This window comes from Vanessa cardui, chromosome 17 (assembly GCF_905220365.1).
Source record: "Vanessa cardui chromosome 17, ilVanCard2.1, whole genome shotgun sequence".
NCBI lineage: Eukaryota > Metazoa > Arthropoda > Insecta > Lepidoptera > Nymphalidae > Vanessa > Vanessa cardui.
In genome coordinates this window covers 8,945,200-8,963,712 of record NC_061139.1, presented here as the reverse complement: position 1 = coordinate 8,963,712, position 18,513 = coordinate 8,945,200, and the positions used below count along the sequence as shown (strand labels likewise).

The 18,513-nt window shown below is 35.3% G+C and overlaps 1 protein-coding gene across 1 annotated transcript in view; it reads left to right on the top strand.

The window, feature by feature from the left end:
• Positions 1–3,897: 3,897 nt before the first annotated feature.
• LOC124536703 (fatty acyl-CoA hydrolase precursor, medium chain) overlaps positions 3,898–18,513 on the top strand; it is a 36,132-nt gene continuing 21,516 nt past the window's right edge. Inside the window, exon 1 of the mRNA XM_047113267.1 lies at positions 3,898–4,327. Coding sequence (XP_046969223.1) covers positions 3,913–4,327 — 415 coding nt within the window. The 5' untranslated portion in view covers positions 3,898–3,912. The remainder of the gene's footprint in view (positions 4,328–18,513) is intronic.

The following is an 18,513-nucleotide window of genomic DNA, read 5'->3' as shown; positions in this document are numbered from 1 at the left end:
CTCCGGGATGACCTACAATAACAATTATTTAATTTAGTATCCGCCTTACATCCATGGAAAACCGGGGTGAGCCACTAGTTAAGGCTAAAAGTCAAAATTGAGTAATATATAGCCTTTAAATTTTTCCCTCCTGATCTTAAGACCTCTTTTCCATATCAACTACCCAACCCCATTACATAGAACAAGATCGATACATATGTATTTATTCAAACATGAATGTTTCCTTACAATCTATTCCTCCATCGTCCAGCCTGAGATGTTTTCAACCGACTTCCAAAAGGAGAAGGTTATCAATTCGTCTGTATTTTTTTTTTTTTTTTTTTTTTTTTATGTTTGTTACCTCATAACTTTTCACTGGGTGGACCGATTTTGATAATTTTTTTTTTGTTTGAAAGGTAGTGCTTCCCGTGGGGTCCCATTTTTTTTATTTTTTTTTCCGATGATGGTATCCATGTGAAAACGACATAAGTCTTAAATTTGCATTATGTATATGCGCGACAAATAGGTGAATAACTGAAAATCACGTTAACCAATTTTGATAATTCTTTTTTTATTATAAAATATATACTTCAAGGGTAATTTGGTGAAAATTTGGTAAGGTTCTGAGCACAGGATCCATGACAAAGTAACGGAACGGAAGGGAACGGAACAATTCTGAGGAGCACGTTAGCGATACTCGGTCGAATCTTTTATTTATAGGTTATTTGGATATTTGAGTCACCTTCCGTAATGTGGTTATGTTTATGTAATTATCATAGTCGAATATTATAATCAACTAGCTACCCACCCCGGCTTCGCACGGGTGCAATAATGATACTAAATATACTACAGAATTTGTTTATATACGACATCACATCGCAAACTTCTAAAATTATCAGTGTTTCTTTACTATATTGTTCATGTTTTATATACACAAACATTCCCCTTGAATCACACTATCTTTTAAAAAAAACCGCATCAAAATCCGTTGCGTAGATTTAAAGATATAGGGACAGAGAAAGCGACTTTGTTTTATACTATGTAGTGATGGAACTCCTATACGGCTCGCAGTTAGGGTGCGATATGGGGCAGAATTTCTAACTATCTTTAATCAATTTTTTTGTATGTGATGTGATGTCATATGATGTACGAAATATAGTTGGTCTTTTTCAAAGTTTTTTTGCTGAGTTCGATTACAGCTCTTTCGAGGGATCCTTGTAGTTTACGCCGCGTGACGTATTAAATCCGCATTTTCGAAAGTCTATTTTTGCTTTATTCGCAAGTTTCCTTTGAAATTGTCCTCGAAGTAGTTTCTGACTCATATAAACGGAACGTTTAATCTATCCATATTAAAAAAAAATAGTTAGTCAACATCAGCTTCACTTAAAATCAAAAAATAAATAAAATTTTAACAAAAAGAAAAACCGACTTCAAACAAAACACTATTTTAAATCAAATGAATATGCACGAAAAAGTAATAAAAATAATTGCGTATTCAACATATTTTTTAGAGTCTTCCTAAGTTAAATGAAATGAAAAATATTAGACTACTTAAAAGTCGATTAACGATTATATCATGTAGTTATAATTATTGTTATATTTGGAGTCGGTGTCAGCCAATAAAACCCTACAGTATATCTATCAAAAAACAATACGAGAATACTTTAACAAATATGTTTTTTACAAATTACCTTTTACACAATAATATACTGGATCAATCAAGGGGCTCGTATCGCTTCTTTCTTTTGATTGTTGGGGCAAGGGCACCGTGGCTGACACCGGCTCCAAATATACCAATAACTATAACTACATGATATAATCGTTAATCGACTTTTAAGTATTCTAATATTTTTCATTTCATTTAACTTAGGAAGACTCTAAAAAATATGTTGAATACGCAATTATTTTTATTACTTTTTCGTGCATATTCATTTGTTTTAAAATAGTGTTTTGTTTGAAGTCGGTTTTTCTTTTTGTTAAAATTTTATTTATATAAGCACAAATCTAAGCATTTGAAAATTCAGTATTGCTTGGATTTAACTGAAAGCCATGATCTTCTCTAATCACCCGGCCGAGTCGATGTAGAAAATGTTCATTACTTTTCTACATTGACTTGGATATGGGTGTTTTGTACCATTGGTACTTCTGATTCTCCATAACACAATTCCTTAAGCTACTTACATTGGGACCAGAGTAATGTATGTGATGTTGTCTAATATTTAAAGTAATCACTGAATCGTTTCAGCTTGTACAATCATCAATATATTAGGTAATATCTGTTAGAAATCTAGGTCAAAAGTTTCGGTAAGGTTTTCTTAAATTGGTTAAAGAGAAACCAGGAGGCATAACGCATTGATTATTACTAGCCATACATGCACGCGAGTTTCATTAGCAGGTATCAAGAGCTACAGCTATACCTAGTTTAACTATCTTATTACGTTTCTTCGATACAACTTTAAATATCACACAGAAAACACTTATATTAGATGTTATGTCCAAGATAAAAGAAACTACTATTGTTATTTATTGCTTCTCCTCATTTTCATAACTTTGAATAACTGTGACGTCGTTTAATTATAACTCATTAATATTCTTATATACATATGGTTTTTATTTACGGTGTAGATCAAATACATAGATTACTACGATACATATGTAAATGAGAAACGTAGAAAATCACACTTCCAACGCTTTGAACACTTCATGCAAATGACGATAGTACTAAATACCTCGATCATGAATTTGCCTACACCGTTTATGCGATTTTGAACACTATTCCTTGAGCTATTAAAAGTATATTCGAATCATAAAAGTATTTTCGGTCTTCCATAATATTATCGCATGTTGCAGATAATAGCCCTATATTAGGGGATTTTATAAAAATACGTTGTTTGAATTATTGCGATTTTTTTTTCAAGTAAGTATATGTGATTATGATTTTACTAGAACAAACTGAAGGTCGAAAAAATACAGAAAAAATAAAGTATGACTCATCTAGAAACTACTTTACCATTAATTTCCAAGCGGATTGCTACATACACTTTATATTTGACTTTCAATTATATCACATTCTTATTATATAACATAAATACTATGTAATGACATAAATATATAAGAATAAAATTTGTAAATGATTTCATCGAAAAAATAATATTCAATCAAATCAAGATAATTTCAGAAAGACTCTTGTCATTATAGGTGGCCATAGTTTTCTAAAGAATATGACTCTCAAATACTTACAGTAAATATCAAAAGATCAATAATTCAGTCGCATTGACCCATATAGGGGAAGATGGAAAGTAACAAAAAGTCCGGAGTCGGAATGCAATGACTCCAATGCTCAGTTTTCAGTCACGCGATTTGTTCGCGTCGTAAGCTTACTGCCAACTATTGTAGAATTAATATAAATAGAAATGGCAAAACTTGATTTTGTTTTAAAACAACATCACGACCAATGTATTGCTAATGTGAATGCAAATTTATCTAAATACAAATATGTTGATACGACACAATCGCCAAATAAAATTAACTATGATTTTCTTGTATCTGAAAAACCGATTCAGTTCATTTCAAATTTGAACTCGTTGTCACTATCCTTTCTTTGGAAGTAAATATTGAAGTTGTAATTATTTCTGTGTCCACAAAATAACTCGGTCACTTCTAATACTTCTTAAAACTAACAACCAATTCCTTGGTCGCTATAACGACGAACGGCCCTACTGTTTACGAGCCGAAGTCTGCACGAGAAACAGTAACGCACCACCTTCGAAAGTGAACTACCGCCTCGAACATCAGTGCAATAATTGAACAATATTTAATATGAATATTATGATGGGTTTCGAATAAATTTTAAATTTGGAACAATGAAATGACATTTATTAATGGAACTGTCATTTGATATTTTCGATACCTGACTGAAATTTTCCAAAAAATATGGAGATGATTTTTATATTGATGATATCCGTGTTATTGAATACGGTTTTATCAGCAAAGGAGCCGAAGCAAATCACATTGGCAAATCAAGGGACGATAGCGGGGATGTACATAACGAGGTTTAGAACAAAGAGGATAGCGGCGTACCTTGGGCTACCTTACGCTCAGCCTCCGATTGATTTTAGACGATTCACTCCGCCTGAATATACAGATCTTCCTCAATGGGAAGGTGTGAGAAACGCGACCGTTTATGCACATGATTGCATGCAAAGCGACCCAAAGACAGAGGACGTACAACACCCATTGAATAAACATGACGAACTATTTACAAAATTATTGGAATCTCAAATGGAGGAACCTCGGAAGAAGGAGTATTCTGAAGACTGCCTGTACCTCAACGTCTACGTGCCAGATGGTAAGGTATTTTAAAATAAATTATGTCTCTTAATTAATATAAGGCAGGTATTTACAAAGGACTAGAATTTTTTAGAAGAATTAGCAACAAGTTTTTAATTATATGTTAATGAATTTACTTAGTAAACAAAAGATTTTCTTATCTTTTCCTTTTACAAGTCATGACGTAAAACCCCGAACTAAATTTGGGTGAAACTGCCTAATTCAATGTTAGCCTACTTTTTAAAATACAGGTGATTTCCCTAACATCAGATAAGAGCACCATTTCGCCGTGTGGCGTTTTACGTATCTACCTTAACCCTCACTAATTACTTAGTGATTGGTCTAACTATAAATCATATTCTTTCACCCCATTTTTTAAATAACGTTCTTTGTGTTTTAATTAATTATTACACGATTTTTTTGAAATTAGAATATTACTATTTTTGGTGATCTACGAAAATATTTGGCGATGGCTTATGAACTATGATAATTTAGATTAAGAGAGAATCATAAAGTATGACATCTAGATCTATTGATTAATTTTATTAATAACTCCTATTACTTTACTTGCTTTGTGCAAGCCAGTCTTGGTAGGTGTCGTCCATGTGAAATGGGTAATGTTTCGAATCAACCAAAATCAAAATATTCCTTATTCAGGGCTCATTAAATCGCGTTTCAATAGTCATGTTACAGTGTATAGCTAAATATAAAGCTACCATTGATTAAGAAAATTTCTACAACATTTTAATTACAGGGCCTGTCATTTAACTATAATTTATTTTTTATATATATCCTACCAAAAAATCAATACAATAATATTAAGTACTGTCATTTAATCTTTTTTAAACATTGAATAACTTTAATAAATTGAATTCAAAAGAATCTTAAATTACCCTTTTGTGGTTTGCACAGGCTTATCAAAAAAAAAGCTTTTCTGATTTATTCGTTTGTGAATTTTGGTTTTGGTGGTCTGATAATCATATCATAACATCGATCACATTTTTGTCAAGTCTATGATTAAAAGTACCTAAAAATAATCCCTTGATAATAATGTAACTTTGGGTCATATTATTGCAATATTTCATTTTATGACTGACATATATAAAATACTTGCTATGTAACTATATACTTTCGAACTATGTATTGTCAAATTCAAATAACATTCAAACCAGTTAAATAAATGTAACAGAAATAGAAAACTACAAACGAAATTGCATGGTAAATACAAGATTTTGGTAAATGATGGGTACCTAATTCTTTGTGAGCCAAGCACCTCATTATATTTAGGACATACAATTGGATCATTAATATTGGACAACATTTTATAGATTTGTTTTCTAACATAAGGAAACTTAGATAAATATGATGTTCAGAACATTTAGGTATGGATTGATCCATATTCAACAATATATGTAAGTATATTTTAGGTGCTTAAAGTCACACAACACACTCAATATATTTCTCTACTTATGTCTCGTTGAATTAATGAAAAGCAACAAAATAATTGATTGATTAATGAGGTGGAGAATTAATTGATACACTTGGTGTATTAAAAATCTTAAAAATAAATCACTTGGATTTACTTGGTGTTATGGTTTTGTGCTAGCCCGTCTGGGTAGGTACCACCCACTCATCAGTTATTCTTCCGACAAATAACAGTACTCAGTATTGTTGTGTTCCGGTTTGAAGGGTGAGTGAGTCAGTGTAACTACAGGCACAGGGGACATAACATCTTAATTCCCAAGGTTGGTGGCACAGTGACGATGTAAAGAATAGGTAATATTTCTTACAGCGTCAATGTATATGGGTGATGGTGACCACTTACCATCAGGTGACCCATATGCTCGTCCGCCAACCTACACCATAAAAAAACACCGCTTGTTACAATATTTACAATTAGAATGTTGTTAAATATATGGCAAATATCCAAAATGGCTTCATTTATTTACTTAATTTGTTAATTTTCAACCGACTTCAAAAAGGAGGAGGTTATCAATTCGTCTGTATATTTTTTTTTTTTTTTTTTTTTTTATGTTTGTTACCTCATAACTTTTTACTGGGTGGACCGATTTTGATAATTTTTTTTTGTTTGAAAGGTAGTGCTTCCCGTGGGGTCCCATTTTTTTTTAATTTTTTTCCGATTATGGTATCCGTATGAAAACGACATAAGTCTTAAATTTGCATTATGTATATGCGCGACAAATAGGTGAATAACTCAAAATCACGTTAACCAATTTTGATGATTCTTTTTTTATTATAAAATATATATTTTAAGGGTAGTTTGGTGAAAGTTTGGTAAGGTTCTGAGCACAGGATCCATGACAAATTAAGGGAACGGGAGGGAACGGAACAATTCTGAGGAGCACGTTAGCAATACTCGGTCGAATCTTTTATTTATGGGTTACTTGGATATTTGAATCACCTTCCGGAACGTGGTTATGTTCATGTAATTGTCATAATCGAATATTATAATCAACTAGCGACCCGCCCCGACTTCTCACGGGTGCAATACTGATACTAAATATACTAAAGAATTTGTTTATTTACGACATCACATTGCAAACTTCTAAAATTGTCAGTGTTTCTTTACTATATTGTTCATTTATTATATACACAAACCTTCCCCTTGAATTACACTATCTATTAAAAAAAACCGCATCAAAATCCGTTGCGTAGTTTTAAAGATATAGGGACAGAGAAAGCGACTTTGTTTTATACTATGTAGTGATGGAACTCCAATACGGCTCACAGTTAGGGTGCGATATGGGGCAGAATTTCTTACTATCTTTAATCAATTTTTGTGTATGTGATGTGATGTCATATGATGTACGAAATATAGTTGGTCTTTTTCAAAGTTTTTTGCTGAGGTCGATTACAGCTCTTTCGAGGGAGCCATGTAGTTTACGCCGCATGACGTATTAAATCCGCATTTTCGAAAGTCTATTTTTGCTTTATTCGCAAGTTTCCTTTGAAATTGTCCTCGAAGTAGTTTCTGACTCATATAAACGAAACGCTTAATCTATCCATACTAACAAAAAATAGTTAGTCAACATGAGTTTCACTTAAAATAAAAAAATAAATAAAATTTTAACAAAAAGAAAAACCGACTTCAAACAAAACACTATTTTAAAACAAATAAAAATGCACTAAAAATAATAAAAATAATTGCATATTTTACATATTTTTTAGAGTCCTCCTAGGTAAAATGAAATGAAAAATATTAGACTACTTAAAAGTCGATTTACGATTATATAATGTAGTTATAATTATTGTTATATTTGGAGTCGGTGTCAGCCAATAAAACCCTACAGTATATCTATCAAAAAACAATACGAGAATACTTTAACAAATATGTTTTTTACAAATTACCTTTTACACAATAATATACTGGATCAATCAAGGGGCTCGTATCGCTTCTTTCTTTTGATTGTTGGGGCAAGGGCACCGTAGCTGACACCGGCTCCAAATATACCAATAATTATAACTACATTATATAATCGTAAATCGACTTTTAAGTAGTCTAATATTTTTCATTTCATTTTACCTAGGAGGACTCTAAAAAATATGTAAAATATGCAATTATTTTTATTATTTTTTAGTGCATTTTTATTTGTTTTAAAATAGTGTTTTGTTTGAAGTCGGTTTTTCTTTTTGTTAAAATTTTATTTATTACTTTTATTTATGCCGAAACTTTTTCGCCAATGTCACGTGCCAGTTGATTTATGTAATATCAATTAAATTCTTAGTTTAATGGATGTTACTTGTGCCGACAAGGAACTTATTTAATCTCAATTAGAGACTCGTTCTCAGTTCGGACATTGACACATCGCCTTCGATTTTTTACAAATGATTAATTAATGGTAGTTAGTGAGTTTGATCGAATGCGCCAATGACATTAGATAACCAAAATCGTGATCGCAAATTGCAAAGTTAAACAGGCAATATATATATATTTTTTACGAACAAAAATCGACCTTACAACTTAACACAGAATCCAGTTTCGATGCTGAGTGTGATTTCGATGATGACTGTATTGTTTTAGTGTGTGTATGTGTATCATGATAATTATATTTGTGTATGTGTATGTGTGTTATGTTAGTGCGTGTGTATATATCATTATAATTATATTTGTGTGTGTGTTATATTAGTGTGTGTCAGGGGCGTAGCTACCGCCGTATCTGCCGTATCAATTATACGGGGCCCCCGGGCCTCAGGGCCCCCAACTAGTGTAAGCAAAAATTAATAAAATCTTCCCAACTTTTTTTTTATTTCACAAATGACAAAAGTAAAAAAAAAAAAACAATTTCTCTTATTCCCACGTAATCTGCACACTGCCTCTGCACACTGTGCGCGAGCGACGGGCGACGAGCGACATCAAATGAGAGCTCTGCTTTTAAGAACGGTTCCGGGGGAAGCAAACATCTCATTGGACTCATTGTCCATAGAAGCAGAAACTTTAGAAAAACTAAAGTCATCATCAGCTATAAATAAATGGGAACATTCACTGCTATGCAGACGTCAGTACACCCATGGCTGTCGGCAGAGGTTTTTGGGGGTTCAAACCCCCCCCCGAATTTTTTTTGCTAAGTCAAGAAAAGTCGCGTTTATCGTATATATAACTCGCCATTCAGGGACTTCTTCGTGAGGATAATAGTAAAGATAGAATCCTGTATTATTTATTCACTGTAGAATATGCTGTGTGTGCTGTGCTTTGTTACAAAGAATTTCTCGAATTCGCTTGTTAACACTTTATTTAGGCTATTTTACAAAATGTCTTACTTTTAACTTAGCTATTGAACTGTTTATGTTTCTAAATTTTATTTAAATATTTAATTTCTATTAATCAAAAGTGTTAGTATTTTATTTTCAATGGATGTTTTTTTAGTTTTTTGTTTTTAAGGTATTTTTAAGCAAAAAAGCAATTAAAAAAAATCGTTTTCCGTCCCGCATTTTAAAATTTGGATCAGAAGACAAAAGTTGATTCAACTGATACTTTTAAAAAAAATTAAAAGATGCATTTTTGACAAATTTTGAAAAAAAAAAAATAGAAATAGAAATCTTTACCGGAAGGGTAAAGATTTCTCACTAAGGACCCCCAACCAAATTTTTATACGGGGCCCCGCTAAGGCACGCTACGCTTCTGGTGTGTGTGTATGTATCATGATAATTATACCCATCCAGTTTGTGAATTTCCCACTGCTGGGCTAAGGCCTTTTTATTGAAATGTTGTTGGAATTTTGTTTAAATTAGACGTTTCTCAACGATGTTTTCCTTCACCGTAGAGCTCGAGATGAATTATTAACATATATTAAGCACATGAAAGATCAGTGGTGGTTGCCTGGACTTAAACCTGCAATCATCGGTTAAGACTTACGCGCTTTAGCCACTGTGTCATCTCGGCTCTCTTATTCTCGGGTTTTACAAAATATTCAAGAAGTACAAGAACAGTAGTTACCAAAAATGCGGTGCGTTGATAATGTCTAGTTATTATTTCTTAATGTGTCATGTTTCCAACCAAACCGTGACCTATATTCCAATCAACCTATTTTAAATAAAAATGTTTCCAAACTTTATCGTTAAGTACTTATCGATATTTATAACTAGTGAAGTGTATTCAGAACTAAAGCAACTTATGCGATTTAAAATTGCTGAAGTTTTCAAAAAGAACTGAAGTGGTCGTAAGCCGAACCATATCGTATATTTTTGTTATCGTTCAGTTTAATATTCCTTGAATAGTGTTTTAAAATGCTTGGAGATTTTTCAGTATCGTTATAAAAACTACGCTTTTTATCGATAGTAGGACTAGGTGCATACTGGTTTCACTCAACTCACTCACTCAACGAATTGAAGATGCTATTTATATAGTTAAGATATTTTTCATTTTGGTACAGAAATTGTATAGAGCATTATAAGTATGTTTTGATCATTTTGCACAGATTATAAATAATATTTTTCATAAAATGTTGTATTATATATTTTCAAATGATGTTTTCTTGTGTAAATAATATATATAATAAAAATGTATTTAAAAAATAAAATCTTTATGGTAGTGTTGAGAGTGCAGTAAAATATGTGAGTTTGTGTTTTTATTCAAAATTTGTGAACACTAACTAGCGTTGTGTATTATAATATATTCTTGTATTCCTATAATTTATCCTCTTTTGACTTTTGATTGATCATATTATTATGATTTACCGTGGAAATTCACGTTTCGTGAAAAAAAGTTCATTAATAAAATGTTAATACGACTGTTAATTAATTTACAACAACAAACAACAACAACAACAGCCTGTAAATTCCCACTGCTGGGCTAAAGGCCTCCTCTCCCTTTGAGGAGAAGGTTTGGAACATATTCCACCACGCTGTTCCAATGCGAGTTGGTGGAATGCACATGTGGCAGAATTTCTATGAAATTTGTCACATGCAGGTTTCCTCACGATGTTTTCCTTCACCGCTGAGCACGAGATGAATTATTAAGACTAATTAAGCACATGAATCAGCGGTGGCGGCCTGGGTTTGAACCCGCAATCATCGGTTAAGATGCACGCGTTCTAACCACTGGGCCATCTCGACTCTAATTAATTTAAATTGTATTTATTGATCAAAATCAAAATGATTATATTGTGCACGTAGCAATATTTCAACGTGCAACATCACAACAACTTTTTGTACCTAACAAATAAAAAATTAACCTATAGATACATTATTTTTTATATATCGGTGCATTTTAAATAAAGAATTCTTTAAATTGAATCTTGAGTTGAACAATACATGTTTCCCTATGCCTTTGTTTAGGTTTAAAGGAATGCGATCCTCTCTGGTGTCCCCGTGGAAGCCGGGTGGATCCTTTCGGGCACCCACTCAACTATTGCGATAGCGTTGGTTTTGCTTATCGCCATCGATCACTTAAAGATACATTCCGCCGTGACACTTTAGAACCTAAAGGTTTATCACACAGATGTGACATCAAGAGCAAAAACATTGACTTGATCGATAGGTTTATTTGATTTAGTATAGTTTATGTTTATTAGTAAATAATAATAAATAAAAATATACATAACTTTGCTTTTGTTAATTTTTTTTTTATGGAATAGGTTGGCGGACGAGCATATGTTCTACCTGATGGTAAGTGGTCACCATCAACCATAGACAATGACGCTGTAAGAAATATCAACTGTTCTTTACATCGTCAATGGAAACTAAGATGTTATGTCCCTTGTGCCTGTAGTTACACTGGCTCACTCACCCTTCAAACCGGAACACAACAAAACTGAGTACTGTTATTTATCCAGACGGGCTAGCACAAAGCCCTGCCACCAAGTAAAAGTTAATCCGAGTAAATATTTTATTATTTTTATTTATATAATATGACACATTTTTATTGTATTAAACATTTATGTTTTGTACTCGAACAATTAGATCTCATATGATATTCTATTAAAGAAACAAAATTAGTAATTACTTTTCATCATTATTCAACTTGCGTTGGTTTTTTTCTTCAGATCAAATAACACAGGGGGTTACATATTAACGACGAATATCACATCACAGAGTTTACATACAAATACATTCATTTTTAAGAATATTTCGATAGTTAGTGGTTTTTTAAGAAGACTATTAAAATGTACTCAAGAATTGACTTTGTAATATACAGGAAGATTTTTTCACAGGGCAATAAATTCTAGCAGAATTTATCACTGTAAGGATATCAGCGCGACACGCAAAGTCTGATTTATTTACGAGTGTTTCACTGAGATTAATTTATTCGATTTCGATAAACAGTTCAGACTCACATCGATCACAATGGCACTTATATGATATATTGTTCCACGTTATTATTACAGGACGATATATAAATCTTGCTCGTAATTCGTATTTAAGAGGTTATTTGTTAAGAACAAAGTGTCTTTTTTATTTCAAATTAGTAATGATAGAACGGGAGAGAAATTAAATGTAAATTATGCAACTTTTATTTTGAGCCGAGCCGAGTAGTTAGAAGGCGTGCATCTTAACAGATGATTGCGGGTTCAAAACCAGGCAAGCACCACTGAATATTCTTGTGCTTAATTTGTGTTTATATCTCGTGCGCGACGGTGAAGGAAAACATCGTGAGGAAACCTGCATGTGTCTAATTTAAAGGAAATTCTGCCATATGTGTATTCCGCCAATCCGCATTGGAGAGGACTTCTTAGCCGAGCTGTGAGAAATTTACGGGCTGTTATTATTTGTTGTTGTTATATACAACTTTATAGAATGCTTTATAATTCTTCGGCATAGTCATACATAATAACGACCTCCATGGTCGAGTGGTGTGTACACAGGTTTTCATGGGTACGCCACTCTGAGGTCCCGGGTTCGATTCCCGGCCGAGTCGATGTAGATTACCATTAGTTTTCTATGTTGTCTTGGGTCTGGGTGTTTGTGGCACCGTCGTTACTTCTGATTTCGATAACACAAGTGCTTCAGCTACTTACATTGGTATCAGAGTAATGTATGTGATGTTGTTCATATGTTGTATATATATAATAATTGCCCAACCCCTAACTTCCTAAATCCATCTTTTGGTAAAAACTCGTTAATGATAAAAAAAAGGCATATAATATTTGATGGGAAATATCTATTGAGACATCTTGGGCATAATACAGACTCGATTCCCAGCATGGCATACATCAAGACGCTTTTCATGCTGATATATGGTCTCTCAGTTGTAAGGAAAATCTCTTACATTTAAAGTTTTAGTTTATTTGAAATGAAAGAAGACCAGCGGTTTGAATGATGGTAGCACCTTGTGGTTCTGAGTACTGATTCATATATTTCAAAGAAGTAATGTCTATAGGCAGTGTTGATCTCTATGCGATAGCCCATTTGCCAGATTGCTTACCTACGTATCAAAAAAAATCCGTAAAAGGTAAAGTTTGCGGCGTGTAGTGAAATTTATCAGCGATGGGTCGACTATTTGTTTTATGTTCGGTCTTCGGCATATTTCGGAATAATATCTTAAAAGGAAAACGATTCTGCAAAATATACTTTATACAAAAGTTAACTTTAATTAATAATGACTCTCGGATGCAGTACAAAGTCTGTACTTACGTCATTTATATAATTGATTTTGGTGATGGCTGTAGTTAACTTACTTTTTAAACTTGGAACATGAATAAATGTATTTGCTATATCCGTACGCAGTCGGAACGAATATCGTAACGCTGGTATATCATAAATATGTAAACAAACAATGCAAGTGCAAACATACATATGTAAAATGATAAATGTTACATATGCGATCTTGACTGAATATTTAAATTTCGAATAAAACATATTCGGCCCATCACTCGTCCTTATCGCGGTTGCGCAAAAATCTTGTTGTCGAAAACTGCTAGTGAAATCTTAAATTTCACTCAAATATTATTTTTGGGATTGGATATCACCCGAGTAGCCGAGTGCTTGTTATATTTAAGACTGGTTTTCACTGAGAGTGCCAAGTCTAGCGACTTGATCTAGATTTGATGCATATAATATTATTTTATTTAATTATCATTAATGAAAAAATGTTTTATACTGCTTAACGCAGATGACGGCTTGACAACTAATTAAGATACATCTCGAGTCAAACAAACATTTAAAATGTTAATTTGATTATATAAAAAGTGAAAAACCATAAAACGCTGTTAATTTTTTTTTATAAAACCTCTTTCATTCGGCGGATATTCAATCAGCTGTAGTGAATTAAAAATTAGCCACAAATAAGAGAAAATTTAATGAAAGACGAATTGCTTTATGGCAAGACTTTTTATTAAAATTAAATAAATTTTGGAATCTTTCATTCTTATTACAAAAGTTACGAAACTTGAGTCAATTAATGTCTAACTAATTACTGGACCGATCTCGATGTTGAATAATTTTCGTTCAAACAAAACTCTTTACCACATAATTAGGAAATCAAACGCGGCGCTTTTATTCTTTAAAGATAAAACATAATAAAAATATTAATGTTTGCTCTTCTTGTGATGAATTTAGAAGTCCAAGCCACCAGTTCAATGTATCTTGGTAAAACAGACCATAAAACACATATTAAAGCAAATTTTGATGCAAAATATTAAGTTGCCTACCAATAACCTAAAAGTAGATTTCCGAAAAATGTATTTTTTATATTGCTGAGATAAATTAAGAATACGAAAATTCAGTTGTGCTTGTGGGGTTTTAAGCCCGTAATATTCGTCATGAGCACCACTCTGATCGTGAGTATATAATATGTCACCGTCCATCCATCCATCAGCCCATTTCCATCCACTGCTGGACATAGGCCTCTTCCATTGCACGCCACTGAGATCATTCTTGGGCTACTTGCATCCAGCTCCTGCCAGCCGTCTTGCGTAAGTCGTCACACCACCGTGCCCGAGGACGTCCTACACTACGTTTGCGATCCTGCATGCGATCCCGCAGAGAAACGCCGAGCGTAGCCTTTTCCATAGTACGCTAAACGACTTTAAACTGGTGGACCAGCCTTGCCGTCAGTGTCCACGTTTCGGCTCCGTATGTCATGACGGGTAGGACGCACTGCTTGAAGACTTTCGTCTTAAGGCACTGTGGGATCGTCGATGTAAAGATTCGACTTAATTTTCCAAACGCTGCCCAACCCAGCTGAATTCTTCTATTCACCTCGTCCTCAAGGTTGTTTCTACCAAATCGCAAAGTCTGCCCAAGGTAGACATAATTTTGAATAACTTCGAGGACGGTATCGTGTATCGCAATCGGTTCCGGTAGAACATGTTCATTGAGCATGACCTTGGTTTTATCCAAGTTCATCCGTAGGCCGATACGCATAGAAGAATCAGCCAGCTCGTTCAGCATTTGTTGTAGGTCCTGCAGCGTTTCTGCCACGATGACGATGTCATCTGCGAATCTCAAGTGAGAGATGTATTCGCCATTGACGTTGATACCACGTCCTTTCCAGTTCAGCGTCTTGAACATATCCTCCATTGCATTAGTGAACAATTTGGGGGAAATAACGTCCCCTTGTCTCACTCCTCGATGCAATGGTATGGGATTTGTTTGCTGATTCTGTACTCGGACGGACATGGTGGCAGCTTCGTAGAGACATCTCATTACTTGAATGTATCGCCAATCAACTTGGCAACGCTGCAGGGACTCCAGAACAGCCCAGATTTCAACCGAGTCAAAGGCCTTCTCATAGTCCACGAATGCAAGACACAGGGGCCGATTATACTCTTGGGACTTCTGTATAATCTGCCACACTGTGTGGATGTGGTCTATGATAGCGTATCCGGTCCGAAACCCGGCCTGTTCCGGGGGTTGGAATTCGTCGAATCTTCGCGCAAGACGGTTCGTGATCACTCTTGAGAACAGCTTATAGACGTGACTCAGTAGGGATATGGGACGATAGTTCTTCAACAGGGTTTTGTCTCCCTTTTTGAAGAACAGGATGACCACACTCTTACTCCACGCCTCCGGAGTTCTCCTTTCGAAGAGGACAGAGTTAAAAAGCTTTTGGAGTTCCTTGAGTACCGGATTACCTCCTGCTTTTAATAACTCTATAGTAATACCGTCCTCTCCAGGGGCTTTTCCATTTTTAAGCTGTCCAAGAGCAATCTCGATTTTGCCAACACTGACTTCAGGCAGGTCTTCTGAGAAATGGCGTGTTAATGTAGCTCTAGAATCCTCATTTTCGGGATCAGGTCGAGATGCATGCGATGCATATAACCGGTCGTAGAAATCCTCTACTTCCGAAAGAACTGCCGGCTTGGAAGAAACGACTTCTTCACTTGCTGTGGTCACCTTCGTCAGATGGCTCCTTCCAAGAGATTGTACGAACACCTAAGACCCCCGATTCCGCTCGATTGCTCTTTTAATCATAAGAGTATTGGAGCACCGGAGGTCGTAGCGTACGCGCTTGCTGATCTCTTGGTTTAGTTGCCGAATCTCTGACGCACTTCGTCAGAGATTCGGCAACTAAACCAACAGGTGGATTTACACGTCGTTTCTTCATTAGCCCTAGAGTCTCTTCTGAAAGTTTGGACTTCCTGCCCTTACGCTGCATGCCACAAAATCTTGTACCTTCTTCCCTGAGAATTCGAACTATATTTTCTAGGGTCTGGTTTACGTCTGTTGTGGTTTTCACGGCAGCGAATCGGTTCTCCAGGTTGGACTGGAACGTTTCAGATCCCGCAATGGGTTGGAGCAGCTTTGGTCGGAGCGTGGACTTCATCAGACGGACGCGCTCGGCCCTAAAATCGATATTCAGAGAGCCTCGGACAAGTCGGTGATCACTACCGGCATTGAACCTGTTGATCACTGAGACGTCTCTGAATATATGCCTCTTGTTTGTCATGATGAAGTCTATCTCATTTTTGGTCATAGTATAGTAGTTGTAGTAGGCTTTGCCACGTCCACTTCCTTTGGGGCTGTTTCTTGAAGAACGAATTCATCAAGAAGAGTCCCTCCCGTTCGAGGAAGTTGACCAGCATTTGCCCCCTATGATTCCTGCTTCCAAATCCATGAGGTCCGGTCAGGTAGTAAGTTTTTGTGGTAAAGTGGAGGGCCCTCGATATGTCATCGAACATTTCCTCCACTTCATGGTCCGAGTGTGTCGAGGTCGGTGCGTACGCTTGCACCACCTTGAGGCTATACCTCTCGGTGAGCTTTATAATAAGGTACGCTACCCTGTTCGACACACTGGAGATTTCCACAACATTGTCAGCTAGGGAATTATTAACCAGAAATCCAACGCCACCTTGGGATTGTTGGTCTCCCTCTCGGAAGTATATTAGGTGGCCCGATTGGTGTTGGATTGGTGATTCGAGGGTTATGGTGTCCTCTCCCTCTCTACGGACTTCACATAGCCTTAATATGTGCCACCTAATTTTCCCAAGTTCCTCTTCAAGTTGCGCTAGATGCGAGTCAAGTCGTAGCGTGCGTCCGTTGTACGTCGCAAGGGTCAGTCATTGGTGGTGGCCTCTCGTAGCCCGGTGATTCTTAGCACCCCCCATCCCGCCGTCAACATCGTCGCCACCATGACGAGGAATAGCGGGGCTGCCAGGAACTAGGGGCCTTGGCTTGCGTGTTCTTTGCATAGAAGGGTATGCCCGTAATCGCCACGCTGGGCAGGCGTGTTGGCGATTGCAGAACGTAGCTTCTCGCACCGGTGACGCTGCTGTCCGTCATGGGCCTGTGGTATTTAGCTACGTTTATTTTTATGGTTATACCGCCATCATTTCGGTCGCCAGAGCCTCGTTTGCTAGTCGGCAGGATGCACCACGGGCAGGTGAGGTTGGCTTGGGGCACTAAGATGTAGTTTCCGCCCCCTTACATCCCCTAATATGTCACCGAAATATTACAAAAATTCGTTAGATTACAATCTGACGAAACAGATTGTAAACTGTCGAAATATTGTGAACTGTGAAATATGATTGCAATTTAACGCATTCTTTTTCGCTATACTGTAATCAGTAAAATAAAGATGATGGACTTGTCCTCATAAAACATTTCTGATAAATAACTGTGTTGGATTAAAGGCTGTGGTATCTATACTACAGCATTGATCACTTTGATAAAATCAGTGATAATCATTGTATATACACTAGAAGTAAGGATAAGCTTATAACGCCAAGTTTCCGACTCCGCAAAGTCAATAAATCTTTCTAGGGGCAAGGTATCCATTTCTGTACTAAAATTCCGCAGACATTTTTAATTTTGCCGTTTCGTAAATTCAAATCGTTTATAAAAAATACATTGGTAAAGAAGGCGTATTATTCGATACAAGATTTTGTAGATGATAAAAAAGCGTGAAATTAATACCTGTTGCCTTCCAGGTAGGATATTATATTAATTTAAATAATTGTATTAACTAACATAACTTTGTATTTTTTAAATGTTGAAAAAGAGTAACTACTGAGTTTCTTGCCGGTTCTTCTCGGTAGAATTCTGACAAGGAACTAACGGAATCAATGTAATCTTTGTAAAAATATATGTTTATCAAAGTCAAATGTATACATAATTCAAAAGAATTTGTTTTCGTACGAAGTAGATCGTCGCGTTCAAACGTAAATATTTAACGTAAGCTTAGGAATTTCTTTTGTAGAAACCGAAATGGCCCATTGTTAGAACGCGTGCATCTTAACCGATGGCATCACTGAATGTGTGTTTATAATTTGTCTAGTGCTTGGCTGTGAAGGAAAACATCATAAGGAT